Source organism: Delphinus delphis, chromosome 2 (genome assembly GCF_949987515.2).
Source record: "Delphinus delphis chromosome 2, mDelDel1.2, whole genome shotgun sequence".
Lineage (NCBI taxonomy): Eukaryota > Metazoa > Chordata > Mammalia > Artiodactyla > Delphinidae > Delphinus > Delphinus delphis.
Genome location: NC_082684.1, coordinates 148,503,920 through 148,524,651, shown reverse-complemented (window position 1 = coordinate 148,524,651; position 20,732 = coordinate 148,503,920). Strand labels below are relative to the sequence as shown.

Sequence of the window (20,732 nt, the reverse complement as noted above, 5' to 3'; positions counted from 1 at the left end):
CTGACACACTTATGGTTATCTTGATGCTAGTTTATGGTCTTCGACTGGGGATTTTCAGTTAGTTCTCTGTGTACCACCAACTCTTGGATCAGTACACAGAGGCATAGAGGAGTGTTGCATAAAGATGTATTCAAAGTTTTGGAGACAGCACAGTGTGCAATATACTATATCAAGTTACCAACCCTGCATACCCAAAAGCTTATCATATCTGCCTTCTGATTCCACCCAAGGCTGTGGTTGGGATACTTTCTTGCAGAAAATAGCAAGGAAGAATTTGATGCACGCATCACCAATATATGTATGTTTGTTTATAAACAATATACATGCTTTTAGTATATCCACATTAAGTCCACTCTAAAATGTACACAAATAGAACTACCATACGACCCAGCAATCCCACTACTGGGCATATACCCTGAGAAAACCATAATTCAAAGAGTCATGTACCAAAATGTTCATTGCAGCTCTATTTACAATAGCCCGGAGATGGAAACAACCTAAGTGTCCATCATCGGATGAATGGATAAAGAAAATGTGGCACATATATACAATGGAATATTACTCAGCCATAAAAAAGAAACGAAATTGAGTTATTTGTAGTGAGGTGGATGGACCTAGAGTCTGTCATACAGAGTGAAGTAAGTCAGAAGGAGAAAGACACATACCATATGCTAACACAAAAAATGGAATATAAGAAAAAAAATGTCATGAAGAACCTAGGGGTAAGACGGGAATAAAGACACAGACCTACTAGAGAATGGACTTGAGGATATGGGGAGGGGGAAGGGTAAGCTGTGACAAAGTGAGAGAGTGGCACGGACATATATACACTACCAAACGTAAAATAGATAGCTGGTGGGAAGCAGCCGCATAGCACAGGGAGATCAGCTCGGTGCTTTGTGACCACCTGGACGGGTGGGATAGGGAGGGTGGGAGGGAGGGAGACGCAAGAGGGAAGAGATATGGGAACATATGTATATGTATAACTGATTCACTTTGTTATAAAGCAGAAACTAACACACCATTGTAAAGCAATTATACTCCAATAAAGATGTAAAAAAAAAAATAATAAAAAATAAAACATACACAAAAATTAAAATTTCAAAAGGAGGACATTAACACACACACACACACACACACACACACACACACACGACAATGCCATTTACATCTTATTTGCTTAAGCTTGCATTATTAGAATTATCGTCAATCTGTAGTTTCTTGGCAGGAAATTTTACTCATTTTCTGAGAGTTAGTTTAGTTAATACTAGAAAATAAAATCTGTAGGTCATCTAAGCAGGGACACTTGAAACTGAACATAGCAGAGTCAGCCTTCTCTGAAGTGAGTCTTCTACTCTCCTTCAGCATACCTGGAATGTCCTATGCGACACTACACTAACCGACGTAGGTTTCAAATCAGGATACCAGGGTCAATCTTTGTATCAAGGATATTTTTGTTTGAAAAAATGCAAGTATAGATTTTCATTATTTCACTCCTCCATATCCAATTCGTCAGCAAACACTGTCAGCTATACCTTCAAATGCATTCAGAATCTGATCACTTCTCATCTTCTCCATCCAAGCCACCATATTTGTTCCAGGTTGCCATCATCTGCATTAGCATTATATGGCCTCCCAACTGGTCTTCCAGCTTCTGTCCAGGGCCCTGAACTTCAGGCAATGAGATCCCATTAAAATATGTGCCCTTTGTCTGCTCAGCTATTTTCCCGTCTCACTCAGAGAGAAAGCCTAGGACCTCACTCTGATACACAAGGCATTCTATGACGATCCCTCATTACTTCTCTACTCCTTGCTCACTCGCCTGACACAGATCTTTCCTAAATGACTTCTGTGGCTATAAAGAAGAATGCATTGGCCTTCTCACTTAGCCTTAAGACAAAGGTGGAGGTGGAAGATGCATTTACCATAACTAAAGATGGTCAAGAAAGAGTTTCCCTGTGAGGTAGTCAGACACTGTGTTTCAAAGCCTTTCTACAACTAGACAGATTTCCTTCTGAGAAATTCAGCAGGCAGATGAAGACTGTCCCAAGCCAGTCCTTCTACTGATGGCCACCAGGACCATAAAACTTTTCTGTTGAATATATGTTTATTTACTACAAAATAATGGTTTTACTTAAAGAGGACATTTTCATTATTTAATTTTGCAGATAAAACTTTAAAAATTGTGCACATAATAAAGATTATTTGCAGTACCCATATCTGATGCATCATCTTCACAACCACACAGTTTAACGTGAATTTAAATTCAGCCAGTAATTCTAAGGTGACAGTTTTATCTACAAAGCCTCCATTTGTATTTCAAGCAATTCGTTTAATGGAACAATTTAGAATACTTGTTTAAACTGATCCAAATAACATTAAAAAAAAAGTTAAAGGAAATAACTTTCAAATGCATTTTAATAATAGAAACCACTGCTGTTTTTTAAAGCAATGAATCTTAGCCTTAAATGTGAGTGTTAATTACACAATTTCTTATTAAAGAGATTCAAGGAAGATAGCAGTGCAATCGTTATAAAAATGTAAACTCAGATAAAATCCACCACTCTCCCATAAAATACTGATTCACAAATATTAAGACCTCAAATAAAATACACGCTGTGAAATGTAACAAGTGAAACACTGAAAAATAAGATACAAAATTATAAAATTCAAACATATATTATGCTTCAGTTCTCACTTTACTGATTTGCACCTCATGTACAAACAGTTCAAGGAACCTGGTGATTTTCCTTATTAAAAGGGCTGAGATGGCAATGATTGAACACTCTGCATTTTCTTTGTTAATAGAAAGTATGATTTATGAGAAGGGAATAAAAATCTAAGAAAACCACTCGATAAATTATTCAATTTTCAGACCAAGCTGATTTAGAGCAAATTTCCTTCATGCTGCCAGTATGGGAAATGTAGCTTATTGGATAAGAACACAGTGTTTAAGAGAATATCTGGGCTCGTTTCCTTGTTTTTAGTAATTTTGTGACTGTAGACAAGGCACATACCTCCTGTAAGTCCAGTTTATTCATTTAAAAAATGGAATAATAATAGGAAGCGTGTCAGCACCAGTGGCTTTCAAGATAGCTAGTATGGTGATGAACTTTTTTTGAAATATTATTTATTTTTATGTATATGAGAAAGATACATAATTAGTATGTCAACCTGAACATAAACAGAGACTTATGTCAGGAAAAGCCTAGGTAGCACCATGGGAATCTCTCTTTCTCAGAGAGTAGTTCTTTTCAGTTGTACTTTGTGACTTCAATTCTATGAACATGGACATTTTTTTAAAAACTGTAAAATTGTTTACACAGACAACTCAAATATTGGAAACAGAGCCTTAGGGTTCATGTGGATCATGTGAAAATAAAAGGAAAAAGTGAGCTAGCATTCCTAAATTACTTAGCCTAGTGTTAGAGCATATTAAGAATGTAATAACTTTTGTTGTTGTTAATATTATTTTTTCCTTATGACTATTATTGTCATATTACCATAATGCTAATAAACCAAACATAATCTGCCCTGGCATAAAAGAAGTTTATGAGTGTCTGTACAAAAAAACAATCATCTATTACTTTCCAAATGATTTACAAATAAGATGTATCAAGAAATCAAGGAACCAAGAAAGAATAAAAGAAATTAGAAAAAAAAGATGGGGGAATGGGGAGCTCACAGAGGAAAAATGAACAAGGACCTGATAAAATCAAACAACATAAACCATTTATCCTAAGAATATTTGATAAAATGATGTATGTTTCAGTGACACTGGGGTTAAGTAAATCTCCCAATAACATTTGAAGAATAATCATCTCTGGTGAATAGCACATACACCATCTTCTTAACGTTTAAATCAGGACATTTGAAATAAATAAAATAGCTTTTTACTTATTTATTTTTAAAAATTCCATGAAGTAATGCAGTATATACCACTAATAAAGGTCTAAAACTTTTCTTATAATTTTACTTAGTTCCTCTGACTAGTTTAAAAAATAGTTTTTTCCAAAAGGGGAAAAAATGGCAATGTTAATATCCAATATAATATTGCTTGGAAGTTTTCCTCTTCAATGCTTATCTGCTTCCTATTTAATTGCAATTGTAGTTAATATTTTCCTACAGGGAATATTTCCCAGGAAAATATATGCTCATTATTTTGTGAATATGTTATATTTATTTTAAATAAAATATTCTAAATTTCACCCACCAACATATAAAGTAGCTTTAATATTTTTGTGTTCCAATTCTTATCACAAGCTAACCCTAAATTTTCTTTTAACACTGGCAAAGGACCACTCAATAATGATCAAAAGATAATATTTATTAAGATCCAGATTTTTTAGTCATAGTAAGACTGAGTTCCATAGAGTTAATAATTCTTATATCCGAGAACTAACTGGGGACAGAACAGGACCCAATCTGGTGAAACTTCAAGTAATGGGTAAGTCATGTGATAGCAAAACTCATAAAAAGTTTCACCTTGATAGCCTACCATGAATTTCTCACCCAGAAATGAGGACTATGGGCCAAGGGATAAGTTAGACACTAAAGTTTATGCAGCTCAATATCAAAAAAAAAAACCAACCCAACCCAAAAATGGGCAGAAGACCTAAAGAGACATTTCTCCGAAGAAGATATACAGATTGCCAACAAACACATGAAAGAATGCTCAACAGCATTAATCATTAGAGAAATGCAAATCAAAACTACAATGAGATATCACCTCACACCAGTCAGAATGGCCATCATCAAAATATCTAGAAACATTAAATGCTGGAGAGGATGTGGAGAAAAGGGAACACTCTTGCACTGTTGGTGGGAATGTAAATTGATGCAGACACTATGGAGAACAGTATGGAGGTTCCTTAAAAAACTACAAATAGAACTACCATACGACCCAGCAATCCCACTACTGGGCATATACCCTGAGAAAACCAGAATTCAAAAAGAGTCATGTACCAAAATGTTCATTGCAGCTCTATTTACAATAGCCAGGACATGGAAGCAACCTAAGTGTCCATCAACAGATGAATGGATAAAGAAGATGTGGCACATATATACAATGGAATATTACTCAGCCATAAAAAGAAACGAAATTGAGTTATTTGTAGTGAGGTGGATGGACCTAGAGTCTGTCATACAGAGTGAAGTAAGTCAGAAAGAGAAAAACAAATACCATATGCTAACACATATATATGGAATCTAAAAAAAAAAATAAAATAAATTAAAAAAAGGTCATGAAGAACCTAGGGGCAAGATGGGAATAAAGACCCAGACCTACTAGAGAATGGACTTGAGGATACAGGGAGGGGGAAGGGTAAGCTGTGACAAAGTGAGAGAGTGGCACGGATATATATACACTACCAAATATAAAATAGATAGCTAGTGGGAAGCAGCCATATAGCACCGGGAGATCAGCTCCATGTTTTGTGTCCACCTAGAGGGGTGAGATAGGGAGGGTGGGAGGGAGGTAGATGCAAGAGGGAAGAGATATGGGGACATATGTATATGTATAACTGATTCACTTTGTTATAAAGCAGAAAATAATACACCATTGTAAAGCAATTATACTCCAATAAAGATGCTAAAAATAAATAAAGTTTATGGATAAGGCACAGAAATACCACCTAATGCGAGTTAACACATGATGAACACACTAGCTGTCTTTGGAGAGTTGGAAGAAACCTACTAAATGACACTACAGGTGCCTCTTCAAGTGAATCAAGAACACAAATATAGTCATTGAAAATTAATTTAAAAAGGAATTTTTCTACTTCTTGCTTGAAAGGTGTAATACAACTACAATTTTGTGATATGATCAAAAAGAAGTGTCTTAAAGTGGGTGAATTTGCCAGATAATTAAAGCTAATTTCTTGACAACAAGTAAACAAACGACTTGAAATTGCCATTGAGTTTTAACAAATTACTTATTGAATTTACCAGCCTTGCTGACTGTGTTGGCATTAGAAAATATTCTATTTTGATCTTTGCCCTTTACTGAAAAAGCCTTTTCCTGCTGCATATACTCTCTCACTACATAATGCTCTCTAGTCAGTAATCTTATAAAAATAATAAGAAATAAATATAATGCATTTTTAAGAATGACACCTGTTTTAAGAGTTAACATTTTAAATATAGCAACATTTCTCTGAGTCCCAAATAAAAATCTCTTTCAACCTGAAACATGTCAATTTGTAACATGTTTTCCTGACAAATATATATATTTAATTGTATTATAAATTCATTTGTTCATCAAAACCTTACTAATGAAGTTGAAAATCAAATTTTTACTTAATGATTTTTTACTGTTTTTTAATTTTCATTTTTAAGTCACAACTAACAGGCTGAAAAATCAGATGACATTTTACAGCAGAAATTTTGATTCAGTTGCTAGTCAAAACCATAAACACTATGATTATAAAGTTACAATGATAAAATTTGTTATAGAAAGAATCAAGTGGTCCAACTGTAAAACAGTGCAATTTTAGTTTGTAGTACATTTCTTACTCCCAGAAAAGAAAAAAAAATGGCACATGGCTATTACCATGGTATCAAATGAAAACAAATTTAGGACCCATTATTATCAGGGTATCCTTATAATGTATGTCCCATTAAGCTATTACTGTTAGTTCTGTTTTCATTTTTACTGACTTAACTTTAAAACATTTTAATAAATAACATAAATTTTGTTCTGTAAAGAATTTATTAATTATAATAGAATTTAGAATTAGAAACTTGACATATGAGGAAACTGATAGCAGAAAAGGTCAGAAACAGGGCACTTGGCTTGGTTTTTGCAGAAATGATACATTCTGAACTCATTCTCAAAATGTTCTGAGTAGTAGAAAAAGTTCTGATGAAAGAGCATACCAATAAATTTTGCACTTACTTTGCAGAGGCAAAGTGTCTGTAATACACTGTAACTCTGGCTCCTTGGCCCATTCAGTCTTTGGCAGGATCTGTGTCATCTCATAGTCACCATTCTCTGCCACCGACACTGGTTCACTGTCGACTGGAGTCTTTCTTAAGGTTTTCATGTGCTGTTGAACTTCCGCCAAAAGAACAGCTTGTATTGCTTCAGTTACCTGTAAAGTTTTTTTCTTTTTTTAATGAATTATTTTTAGTGTTATCATAAATGCTTGGAGTCTTATATAAAACCCAAAGTCTAGAATTTTGATTTGAATAAGCCTCACATAAATTGGAATGCTCCATTCCACGAAAATTACCATCTGAAACAATTGAAATGCAGTTACTGAAAATTGGCACCCAAATCATCATACTGTTCTTTTAAAAAAACCTCAAGAGAATGTAAAAGGAAAGTTTAAAGGGAGTTCTCAATTCTTTCTCATAAAATATTTTCATTTATACCAGAAGATAAAGAAACTTTTAATATATCACATTGTTCTGAAAGACAGGTTTAGTACCTCAATGTCTAGCTCTAAAACACGATTTAGCTAAAAACCCTTGATTTAAACTAGGTTGAATACAGAAAGTTAAAGACAAGACTTTAATAGTAAATCTCACTAAACTGTGTGTATGTGTATATGGTTTTACATGGCTTAAAATACTGCAAAGCCTGCCTTCTGATTATTGTACCTACCCAGTCAAGGACCTGTGGTTGAGGGAAGGGGAAGGGAGATATTTAGCACAGGGCATCTAATCCAATATGTTTTTAAAAATGAAGAACCTGGGATGTGACATCCCAAGTTCCACACAGACATGGTGGACAGGCCTTCTAACCCCTGATTCTATGTCCTTAGTAGTATATGTCCTCCCAAGGTTCTATACTCTTACATCTCAGTAAAAAGCCAGTGACAGTACCTTAGCCCCTTCCTGGTAAGAGATGAGGTAAGGTCCAGGAGTTAGGTAGAGTTCAAGGAAAGCCAAGACCTGAACTGGTGAGAGAAAAGGAAGGGCACTGCTGATCTAGATGAACTTGGGACACCTTTCCAATATCCTCCCCTGGCTGATAGTTAAACCTTTAACATAGCCATGTCCCAATGCCTACTCTTTTCCCTTCAAAAGCCTATCCTCTGTCAAGATGACTCATGTTCCATAATTGCCATCGTCCCCTCTGCCTTATTCCCAGTCTGCCCATAGGATGCCTAGAGCTAGGGCTTTGGGACAACACCACTGAAACTGGTGATCAAGAGATGCTAATGCCCAAAACAGAGTAGGTATTCATTTAAATATGTATTTAGTCCCTTTTATGTGTCCTGGTAGCATGTGAGACCTTTAGGTTCCAGGGACACTTGAGAGTTTTTGCTGATGGCAGATGCTAGGTAAACTACAGGAGTAGAAGGAACTGGGTTCTAAACTCTATTCTAGAGTTTTAAATATAGGGAGTTTCCTGAAAGTATCAGAGGAGCTGCCTGATCACTGATCATCCCCCTATTCTTGTCCAGTCAGATGCTTGGTTGGGTCATGAAAAAAGGCTAATGAATGATATGATTTTACTATTGCTTACCAAATCTATTAACACTGTAGTACTGCCTGTCACAATACAGGTACATAATGCTTACATCATGTGAGGAGATACTCAACACTGTGAAAGCTGTTGCATGCCATGAACACAACATAGAATTCTACACATTATGATACTGATGAGTCATGCTTATTAATATCTACCATATGCTGAGATACATTGTATATTAACTATTAGCTATGCTATCTATTAACATATACTATTCTATATCACAATAAGTGAATCATGCTTATCATGTAGATATTATGATGGGATAACCTGTATTAATTATTCATGGACAATTTTACAACACCGAATTTATGTCATTTTAATTTTGCCACACATTTATTTGATAGCACTGCTTCCAAGACATGAATGGTGTGGTAAACAGAGCTCTCAATCTGACATGAGAAGGTCCAAGTTCCTGATTTGACTATGACAGTTACTACAAATGTAACTTTTGACAAGTCACGTACTTCTCTGGGACTTCATGTCCATACTTATAAAACAGTCTGTGATGCTGAGAGAGGCTAGGATGAGAGCTTTCAATCACAGAAAGCTGTATGGAACTTGCTTCTGTTCATACCTATAAAAATCAGGAAGATATTAGAGGAAATCCTCAGAACTGTAGTACATCCAGACTATGGTCTATCCCTCAGAATGGGCAGTTTGGCCATATGCTCCCATGGGATTCTATAACAACTTGGATCAATATTCTTTCTCAAAAAAATACAGGGATTTATGCAGCTTCAATTAACATTTCTAATTATTAGATTTATATATCATGACCATATCAGTTTTTACCTGTTAAATTTTGAAACTTTTTGACATATTTGTCACTACAAATGCATATTGCAGGAATAATCAATATGAGTATCATTAAAAAGCAAGATGAAGCAGAAACAGCAGAATGAAACATATTAACCACAATGAGCAGGTTACTCAGAGCCACAAAACTTAAAAGTGAATACAGAATGGCACATACCCAATTGGAGACAAACTCAAAATATACGCTTTGTGTTCAGTGTGAAGTCAATACACAGAGAAATGGTACAACTTATATAAGCATATAATAATGTTCCAGTATCTGGTATACAGTGAGCCCTAAAACCAGGCTAATGGAATTGAAATAGATATTGTATACTTTAAAAATATACACTATGGAAAGTAAAATTTAATGATAGTTTCTGACTGTCAGTACTTAAGTGTCTCTAGCATATAAACAGAGTAGATGAATTTTGTAGATAGGTAGTAGGCATAGAGTTTTTCCCAACAAAATATAAAATCTGTAGACATTATTTTATATAACTTTGTGATGTTAATACTGAGCTGAAATTGAAAGCACTATGGCTATAAAGCTGTCTTCCAAATGCATATACAGTTTTCCTGAAAAGACGGATATGCAAAGCATTACACGCTTATGAAGGAATGTGCAGATTTAAAATAATGTTTAAAAATCCATTGTTTGGGGAAAGAGAGCCACATCTGGGCCATATACTTTTTACTAGAAGTATTACTATGCCATAGCAAGCTAAAAATGTTAATGGTTTTCTACCAACACCTTGAAACAGCAAAGTATTGTAAAATAGCACAGAGTATTATAAAGACTCTTAAGGGCCCCTGTGGCCTGCTTGTGGTTTCGGTGTCCAGATTTTCTGGTATAGAAGCATTTTCCCAACACTCAGGCTCACATGAGCCTTTCATGTCTTGCATCATCTCCTGGAATAGCAATACTTCTCTCAGGAGGCCTGGATGTCATGATTTCACCCACTAGTGTCAGATTATAAAATCCAAAGAATGTTAGTGCTGCTACAGAGACATTCAAGTTAGCAACCTCAAAACCTGCTGTTGCTTCTCCAGCATTTATTTCTATGTTGTGTATATTTCATGTGTGAGAAACAAAAAACAATCTCCAGACAAACTCATTCATCTGCGAAATTAACTCATCCTTACCCATTCCCTTAAAGGTACGCCCCCTTCAATTTCTGAAGTAGGATTATGCTCTTTTTTACAAAACCATCCCATTACCACCTAGTGTTCCTAAAATACATTAAAAAGCAGATTCAAATTAACATGATTTGACTAACTGCTTAAATGAACAGCTTTATAAGGAATTTGAGGATTGGTTAATGAAGCATTTATATGGATACTTGCAAGAGCCTCTGTTTTTCCTGAGGGCCCCAGGAATTCTCATTCTCACTTTACACATGAGTAAAATAAATAATCAACAAGTTAAACCTATCTTCCAGAGTCATTCATCAGGTTAGTGGCAGAAATGAGAGGAGAATTTTGAAGCTTAAACTTCATACAGAGTGAGTAATAAATGCTCTAGTAATATTTGTCCTGCTACCAGCATTTTACACAAGGTCATAGAATCATAGAACCTTAAGTTCCATTTGTCCAAACATATCCAAACCACATTAAAATTTATTTTAAGGTCAAACGAACAACTACAAAAGATCTTTAATTAGAGAAGCTCAGGATAACTGTTTGATTGAATTCTTTTTTCCTTAAGAATTGTTTTCCCTGTTGAGAAATTCTTTGGCTACTGGGGGAAAAAAAATCCCACCTTTGATAGAGACTCTTTTAGGGTGACTGTAAATATGCTGGTAAAGTCAACATATACTAATATTTATTTGATTATCACAGATGCTTTTTGCAGAGCCATTCAGTCATTCATTAAATATATATTGACTGGCTACTGTCACTGGTGAAAGGGGTGAGTGAGACAGGCAAAGTCCCGGCTCTCAGCAAGCTTCTGTTACAGTGAAAAGACAGAAGATAAGCAAGCAAAAAAAGAAAATGGTATAATCTCCACTGAAAGCAAACACAACAAAGAAAATAAAACTGGATAATGTGATGGTAACTGGAGCATGGGGCAGCAAGGTATGGTGACAATATTAGATGGAGTGATCAGGGAAGACTTCTCTGAGGAGTTGGCTTTTGAGCAAATACCCAAATGATGAATGGAAAAAATGAGAATTCCAGCCTGAGAGAATAGTAAGGTCCTGAGGTGGAAATGAGCTTTGTATGTTCTGGAAATTATAAGCAGATCAACGTGGCTAGTGAGAATGGGGGAGAATGATGAAGAAAGAGGTTAGGCGAGGGGCAAATCATGTAGGCCATGGCTTTAATAACCATCCCAACTGTGTTTATTTGGTTTTATGGTGTCAGCCCCCATAATTTGTTCTGAGTTGACTTTCTTTGTTTTCCTGTAACCAAAATTAACCATTTGTAATTGGAATTATTGCTATTCTTGTCTTGCAAATTTGACATTTATTAAGCCCATGAAGAATAAAGTTCCAATAAATATTCATCTAATCAATGCACAGATATTTATTGTACAATGTTCAAAGCTATCCACAAAAAAATCCTTAAAAGAAGAAGAAAGACTTAAATTGGACATTGAGGAAACCAACTCTCTATATCAGCTCACAGATGATAGAAAAATTATTTCTAATTATACCTACCAAATTCGCAAGCCTAGGGACTTTTATATCCAATTTTGAAATCAAATAGTAGACATTTCTGCCACCAACTGAAACCTCAGTGGGCAATAAGTTACCTGTAACAACATAAACATCCCTTCCTCAGCCCTTTCTATTCATGCCTCTTAACTTGGTTCATCCTTGCATGTTATTTTCCACTTTTCCCTCATTATTAGTCTCTGCGTTAGTCCTATTAAATGAAATACCCTGGAAGAAAATATGTGAGGACAAGAGTACCTACTCACGTATACTGTCAGGTAAAGGGGAGTATGAATGAACCACAGCAGCAAGGAACTCTTCCAATAACTTCAAGAACATGAACCATATCATACCTGGACAGACTGGTCTTTCCAACAGGAAATTAGCTTCAAAAGTGAAACGTCAGCTTCAGGTAGATGGGATTCACTCTTACCTAGAAATATATAGAACACATTTATATCTTCAGAGTATTACACATGGATGCAGCCCAATGATCTTCAACCCTGGCTGCACATTAGAATCACCTAGGGAGCCTTTTTTTTTTTCCCACAAACACCGATGCCCAGGTTCAATCTTCCAGTGATTCTGGTTTAATAGGTCCCTGGGTGAGGGTGGAGCAGGCATTAATACTTTTTAGAAGTATCTCAGATGATTTTCATATATAGCCAGAGTCAAGAAACATTAATTAACTTATATATATATATATTTCTAACAACTATACTAATACACATTCACATCAAATCAAATTCATCTTTATACCTTAAACCCATTTCAGTACCTTTTTGCCAACAAAATACAATGACCAACATTCCCCCCAAAACAGATCACTGAATTTTACAATGCCTTCCTCATACAAATAATCCCTGAAATTCTACCTTGCCATGAAGCAGTATCTATCACACAGAAAATCCTATAAAAGACTTGCTTTGATTCATCCTTACCGAGCTATACTACTCTGATCAATAGGTATAGCACTTATGTTTTAATTTGACTCATTTTCTTATGTATTGTTTCTTTTTAAGTTTGCCCTTTTAAATGTCCTTTCTATCTATTTGCCCTAATGTTCAGTGTGAAATTTTAAGAGTGAGCTATGGCTTGGTTTATTTAAATTGATCCATAGAGTGTCCGACAGTTCCCTACACAAAAAAGCACTTAATAAGTGCCCTTTCATTAATTGAAAATGAACATATTATCATCCAAATGAAAAAATCAATGAATTAAGGCTTTCTGATGGCTAAAGTATATTATCTAGGTGCCAGATCCAGGAGCGAGATAAGGAAGAGTGATGCAGGCTTGCACTGGAGGGAAAATTGCTATAATTGTCTATTTAAATTAATGTTTGAAATCCTGGATCAACTATTTAAATTAGTATTAGTCCAAGATGCTTTTCATTGAATTACCATTTTATATATTAATAGATATGTGTGTGTGTGTGTGTGTATATATCTCACATTAGTGGTGAAGGGAAATGTAATAGAAGGTATTGATATAATGTAAACTGACAATATGAAAGAAATATATAAGAAACTTCTGCTCATTAATATCATCATTTTCTCCTGATGGAACCTATGATGTGAATTTGAAATGCCCAAGAACAGTACATAAAAGATGTGATATGATACAACACTATGAGTTTGAAGTCGTATTTTCCATTTCTTCATGAGCACAGCAGGTAACAGAGCATTTTCTTTTGATCGCTTTCCTTTCTCCCTCTCTCACTTTGTTGACCTTGTGATTCCACCATCAAAGCTAAGTATCGGTCGCAACCGTAACTACTTACTGGCATCATGGGGTACTTCACAGCACACTTTAATGTGATGTTAAAATTTTAATATGAGATGGAAATGAGAGCCAACTTTTCTGGGCAATAACAGTGAGTTAAAGAATTAATTATAACTTCAGGGGGAAAGATAAAAAGAAAACATCCCAGGCTTCCTCAGGCTTGGACTTTATAGAATTAATAGCATGAAGTGAATCCCTCCTTTCCCTTCACCTCCCATCTGGCGACTATAAAGCATAAAACTATGTTTCCTTAGTACCTAACTGAATTTTAAATGCTATAAATGCCACCTCTCAACATCAGGGAGATTGTTCAGTAATAACACTAGTTGCTCAGGCTGCTTTGGTTGGGAAGTCATAGGAAAAGTTGGGGCCTCCTTGGCTCTGGTTAGCAAATCCCTAAGTCTCTGCAGAAACTACTTATACTGCACCTTAAATTCTAGTCTCTTTCCCAGTGTTATAAAAAAATGAAAATTAGAGCAAATAACCCTAAAAAGGGCTACTATCTAAGGAGAAGGCTGGCAATCCAGACTGGATCATATAGAGGAATCATGACTTATAATCATAAATATGAGAAGTGGCCTGACATTGTGGAAAGAACAGGGGTGTGGAATTAGACGGAGTTGGACTGGAATCCTAGCCCTTCAGCTTGTCGGCTGGTTGACTATGAGTGAATCATCTAACTTCTCTGAGTCCCAATTTTCTCAAGGGTAAAACAGAGATAGATCCTCCTACTGTGCACTGCTGTTTATATATTATTTGAGGTAATATGTAATGTAAAGTCATTGGCATAATTCTTTGGACATACTAGGGGCTTAATAATTGGAAGCTATTAATAAACTCTCACTTTAAAATATCCCAAATGAATATTCTTTTCAGTAGCCCTGAGAGGGCCACTGTGCAGTGTTGTTCAGGTCATACCAATGTATTGATCACATACTGCACAACTTTGGAAGCAAAATGCACATCAATTCTGGAATCTTATTCCCATTTTACAAATGCAGTAAATTCGGCTTTTAAAGGAGTAAAAGATACACCCAAAGTTAAGTAGTAAGTGGCAGAACTTGATCTTGAACCTTAGTGGTTTATCTCCAAAACCATTGTTCTATTTTCTATTCATCCATTAATCCAAAAGTACTTGCTTAATTCCTTGCAGGCATTGTTCTAGGAACTGGGGACACAGCAGTGAATAAAACTGTCATAAAAAACAATAACCTAGGGAGGGTGGGAGGGAGAGAGACGCAAGAGGGATGAGATATGGGAACATATGTATATGTATAACTGATTCACTTTGTTATAAAGCAGAAACTAACACACCATTGTAAAACAATTATACTTCAATAAAGATGTAAAAAAAAAAACAACAAAAAAACCCAATAACCTCCCTGGAGCTTACATTTGAGTAGCAGGAAGTAGATGGCAAATGGAAAAATGCTATACAGCATGTCAGATAGTGAAAAGGATTATGATAAAATAGGGAAAGGGGTAGGGTATGCGGGGGAGAAGGGAGGGCACCTTCACTTATAAGATGGGATTGGAGGAGGAATTGAAGGATGGAGGATGGAGGTGGGGAGCAGCAGGTTGACTTCTGTGGAATCTGGAGAAAGGGCATTCTAGACAGAGGGAACAATCAGTGCAAAGACCCTAAACCCTGCCTGTCATGTGTGGGTAAGAGTTAAAAAGCCCAGCAAAGCTGGAAGGAGTGAAGCAGGGGATGAGTACAAAGAGATGAGGTCAGATGGGGGTGTGTGTCTGATGACGTAAGTAGAGCAGCCAGGTTATACAGGGCCTTGTGAGCTATCCTAAGGACTGTAGCTTTGATTCAGAGTGAAACATAAGCCACTGAAAGGTTTTAAGCAGTAGCATGAGGTTCTGACTTAGTTTCAAATAGATGACTCTGGATGTTTGGTTGGGAATAGAGTGTAGGAACCAAGAACAGGAGCAGAGGGTAGTTAGGAGCCTTCTGTATCCAGGCAAGAGGGGATGAAGGCTCACACCAGGGGGCTGGCCATGTAGGTGGAGAGAAGCAGTCAGAATCTGGGATATATTCTGGAGGTAGAACCAACATGATTACTAAAACATTGGATGTGGGGTACAAGAAAAAAAGGGGAAAGTCAATATGACATTAAAGTTCTTGGCCTAAATAACTGTAAAGATGGGACTGCCATTTAATGAGATGTCAAAAATTTGGAGAAGTAGGTTTTAGAGATGAATTAGCCATTTGGCATCAAAAGAAAATCTAAACACCAAGACTGTTACTCAGAAGAATTCAAGGACCATTATATAATCTTCTGAAATAACTGTAAAACTCTCTAATATAATAATTACTTATTTGGTAATAAAGATATTGATACAGTAAATTCCCCATAAATCACATATGACCTTAATTTAATATTCAAATGTTTCCTTTGCTGAAAAGTTTCATACTTTTAGGTATTTCAAAGATCATTTGATGAAATCTATCATATTACATGTCTTATAAGATATTTACTTTAATAACAAAATTTCATGTATATTTCAAATATAGACAGAATACAAAACTATAACCATGTAAAATACAGACTGAATCAAACAATAAACATGCACACTTCTTATTCTAAACTGTAGGGTGCTATCCAGTTACAGCACTTTTATTTCATAGAAGAAAAAAAATTATTAGACCATATCTGTAACTCCTTTACCATTTTGTAAATAACCGTAGAAGCTTGAAATATTTAAAATATCATTCCCAAGACTTTTCATCTTCTTATGCACAGACTCCATTGTGAAAGAACTGTTGAAATAAGATTCAAAGGATATTATTAAAGATGTATAAAAAACATTTTGAGAAATAAATTGACGATATGACTGCATGACCACTTTAACAAATTTGGGAATTGAACACATTATTTTTAGCAATATCTTTGACATTATTCTCTTCGGTGAATCTTTTTTCCCCACTTTAACTTACCTAAAACCCTAACCCCAAGTGAATTGTGAATCTTAGTTTACCAGAATTATCTTGTGATCCACTTTTACTGGAGGGGCCTTGCGACTTCAGGTCATGTGATTTGTGGCTAATGTAATAAATTTTTGAATCCTAATATGTTCATAGCTGCCAAAAAATTATCCCCAGGTACCATCAGGACTTGATGAAGACAGGCTTTACCCTAGTCCAGTGATTCAATGAGAGGACATTCAGATACTATCCAGGGATATTCTCATAGGCAGATAGCTCTTTCCTTAAAATTCAGTTTCGTCACACACTCAGTTGTTAAGCATAAAAAGATTTCTCCACCTTTACAACCACAGTGAAATGTTAGCAAAATGGCCAAATTTATTGGAAGGATTTGGAGTGACAAATCCAATACACATTGTTTCGATTTCCCTAAATATAACATGCAGTCTCCAATAGCAGATCAAATCTGAAATGGCTTATTTAGGGAAGCAGTCTCTAATCCTGACACTGCCATTCAATAATTTGTTTTAATGCAGAATTTTGTAAAGATTAACTAAAGTGTGGCAATGATTTTAAGGCCATTTAATGGAAAGCATGCTGAAAGCCCTTAATCTCCCCTAAAGGGCACCAGATATATCCTTCCCATCCTGTATTCAGTATCTGGAACAAACTTAGAATGAAAACCTCTGGCGACAATAACTGAGTCCGTCATCTGCTCTGTGGGATCATGATTAGGCTAACAAATATAAGTTGTTTTTAAGAATTTGAAAAAATCTTGATGATCACCTATTCTATTCATCTCATTTTGTAACTGAGGAAAGCAAGGCCCAGAGGGGCTAAGTGACTAGTCCAAAGCCACATGACTAGTTTAACAACAAAACCAGGGTTCATTCTCAGGTTTTCAGGCTTGGCTGACTACAATTTTTTTTATCATACTTTAGGTGTTATTTAATTTTCTTAGTAATAGAAAGAAAAGTGCCTAACTGAAATTAAAATACATATATATTATATATATAAATTATAAATATGAAGTTATATATTATATAAGTGTATATATATATATATATATATATATATATATATATAGTAATGAACAGAAGAAAAGAAAATAGAGGAAAATTAAGTATATGAATAATGAAATTCACAGTCTCTGTTTTCTCATTATTAGGGCCACCAAACAGAAAATGGAAAATCCTATAGCATAGAAGCATTATAATGATAGGGAGCTTAACACTGAATCTACATAATCCATAAGGATTTGCTACCAGACTGTAGGTTCACTGAAGGCAGGAACTCTATTATCTAGTACCTGACACAGATATTTGTTGAACTGAGCTCTTACCAAAGAATAGAAATGTCAAGGACTATTTACCACCATGTACTGAGCAGTTCAAACGGCACATCTTCTATAAAGGCTTTCTGATGGTTTCATCTCACACTAATTATTCTCTTTACTCTGACCACCTATAATACTTACCTATACTACAAATATTTCTCCTTGTTCCTTCAGTGTTTTCTACTTATTTCATGTGCATTATGTTCATCATTTCAATTAGTTCCTACCCAAATGAGAAATTTATTTATATTTCTTCTATGAGCTAGTGCTAAAGACATATTCAGTAAGCACTTGATGAATTGAATCCAATCTTCTAACATCAGACTATGAAAAAGTATATTGAATTTTAGCAGTGGGAGAAGGTTAACACAGAGTCAAGGTTAGCAATCAGGCTCTGGAGTTATACTGATGCCCAGCCTTGAATCAGCTTGTAAGGCTCTGAATTAATATTGGGGTTGATACTTTCTCTCCATAAGCCTCAATATCCTCATCTATACAATAAACAAAATAATGGTACCTAAACCCCAGCTTTGCTGTGCACATGAAGTGAAATCATGTATGTAAAGGGCTTACATGGTGACTAGTAGATATTAAACACTCAAAAAACAATGCCTATTATTACTAAACTGTACTCTCTATAAGTGAATTAATGATAACCTCTTCTATTTTAATATGCTGAAGTATGAATTAAACAGTGGGATTTGAGGTATGAAATTTTCAAGTTTTTCCTTTCCTAATGATATATGAAGTATATCATCATAGGCATTTATTTAAATGTTTTTTGTTCATACTTAATTCACAACAAGTATAATGGATTTCAAGGTGTGTGTGAATCTATCTACCTATCTGTCTATCTATTGAATCATTCAGCATCCAGTACTGTGAATTTCCTGGCACATATTAAGAGAGCAATGGATATTTGTTGGATGAATAAATCTTAAAACATATAGATGTATTGCCCAAAGTCGTCTCCAATCTCAAAGAATTAAAAGGAAGATTTGCTTAAAATTGTTTTAAGCTAAAGGAGATGTTGCATATTTACTCTTCATCTAAAGGAAGGAAGGAAGGTAGGAAGGAAAGAAGGAAGGAAGGAGAGGAGGGAGGGAGGGGGGAGGAGGGCGGCTAGAGAGCTAAATATAACAAATAATGATAATTTTTTAATGTCGTAAATAAGATGTCTTACCTGTCAATTCCACATGCCAGTTCTAAAGGCATGCTAACTAACTTATTAACTAAAAATAGTTTGCTCAATAAGTAAAAGATAGTGTTTGGCTCTTGCAAAGAATCAGAATTATTTTCCGGTCTTCTTGGCATCCCAGCCTGATTTGGAAGAGTGGAAGTGTATTTATTTGACAAGTCCAAAACTTTTCTGGAAAACAAATTTACTTTTGAATAGTCTTTTTTCATTTCAGCATTGCATAAATCCCAGCCTGGCAGCATCAATGAGAAGTGATCTTCATTTGAAGCAAGTCCTAAAGAAACGGGACCCTGAAGCTTTAAAATATTGAGATGCTTAATGCAAAGATTGTCTAATTCTTTATCCACTCCCCATGGCAAAAGGCAAGATAGGAGCAATTTAGCTGTGTCTATTGTGAGGTTGGCATTGACTTTTCTAGATTGCTTAGGGTGCATCTTTTTGGAGCTCTTTATTTTCTTCTGCCTTTTAATGCCATCGTTTTCTTCTGATAAGTTCATGGTATTTTCTCCTTGGGCTGGGCTTTCACTAACAGGCTTGGCTTGTGCCTCCACTGAGAGAGGACCACAGGCAGTTTTATTTCTTTTCAGTGTCAGTGTTTTCTTCTCTACTGTGCTTTTGGCTCTTCTCAGGATCTCACTGCCATAGAATGAATTGGAAGGGTCAACGTCACAGATTGGAGTTGGCAGCAAAAGTTCAACAAGGTTTTCCAGATCAAATAGAAGGATATGAAAACCAATGTTACTCCATTTTGTCTTCACAGGCAAGACATTAAAAGGTCCTGAGAAACACTTGGCATCAGCGACCTAAGGGAGATTTTAAAAATTTATGTGTCAAAGTTCTTATTTTTAAGTGATTTTATTAAAAGTTCCATGATATTAAAATGGCATAAAAAGAAATTAAGTAGCAGCACAACCCAAGGCATTTTAATTTTTTGCCTTAGCTATAAAAATTCCCCTCTAAATTCAACATTCTATATTCTAATTTTTTTGAAAAACTTTTCCTTTCTAAAACTTTCATTTTTTCCTCTAAAAGATATGAATTAGGCCTATAGAGTAAGATGGGATCAGATTAACTTTCTTCCAGATACACTTTCATATCTTCTTATCAGTATAGCCATGAAAACATACAATAGGGGAAAAGTGGGTATGAAAATTGAGAAGAGCAGTTAGAGCACCTGCAGTAATTTAAGAAGTCTTTTAACAAAAATGGTCTCTCGAAATTTGTTTAAAATTTTTAATAATTGGAAGTAACCTAAATGTGAACCAGTATCAAATTACTTTTTTTTTAATTTTAAAGGCTCGCCTTGTGGACTTGCATTTGTTCTTTCTCTAAGATGATTTTGCCCTAGATACTGGCATGGTGGGCTCCCACAATTCAGTTATGTTCCTGTTCATTTAGGGTGCCTTACTTGAGTACCATATACTCTCATGCCAACCTATTACTCTCTGTCTTCTTCCTTGCTTTTTTTTCTTCATAGTACTAATTATTACCTTATATTATATGAAATATTTATTTGTTTACTGTATATCTTCCCCAGTATCACT

The 20,732-nt window shown here is 35.3% G+C and overlaps 1 protein-coding gene across 1 annotated transcript in view; it reads right to left on the bottom strand.

The window, feature by feature from the left end:
* The window catches only part of WDR72 (WD repeat domain 72), a 189,525-nt gene that overhangs the window by 67,508 nt on the left and 101,285 nt on the right, over nucleotides 1-20,732 (bottom strand). The window contains exons 14-17 of the mRNA XM_060003747.1: nucleotides 19,174-19,991; nucleotides 16,398-16,489; nucleotides 12,291-12,370; nucleotides 6,896-7,091 (exon numbers count right to left, since the gene is read on the bottom strand). Of these exons, the coding sequence (XP_059859730.1) occupies nucleotides 6,896-7,091; nucleotides 12,291-12,370; nucleotides 16,398-16,489; nucleotides 19,174-19,991 (1,186 nt within the window). The remainder of the gene's footprint in view (nucleotides 1-6,895; nucleotides 7,092-12,290; nucleotides 12,371-16,397; nucleotides 16,490-19,173; nucleotides 19,992-20,732) is intronic.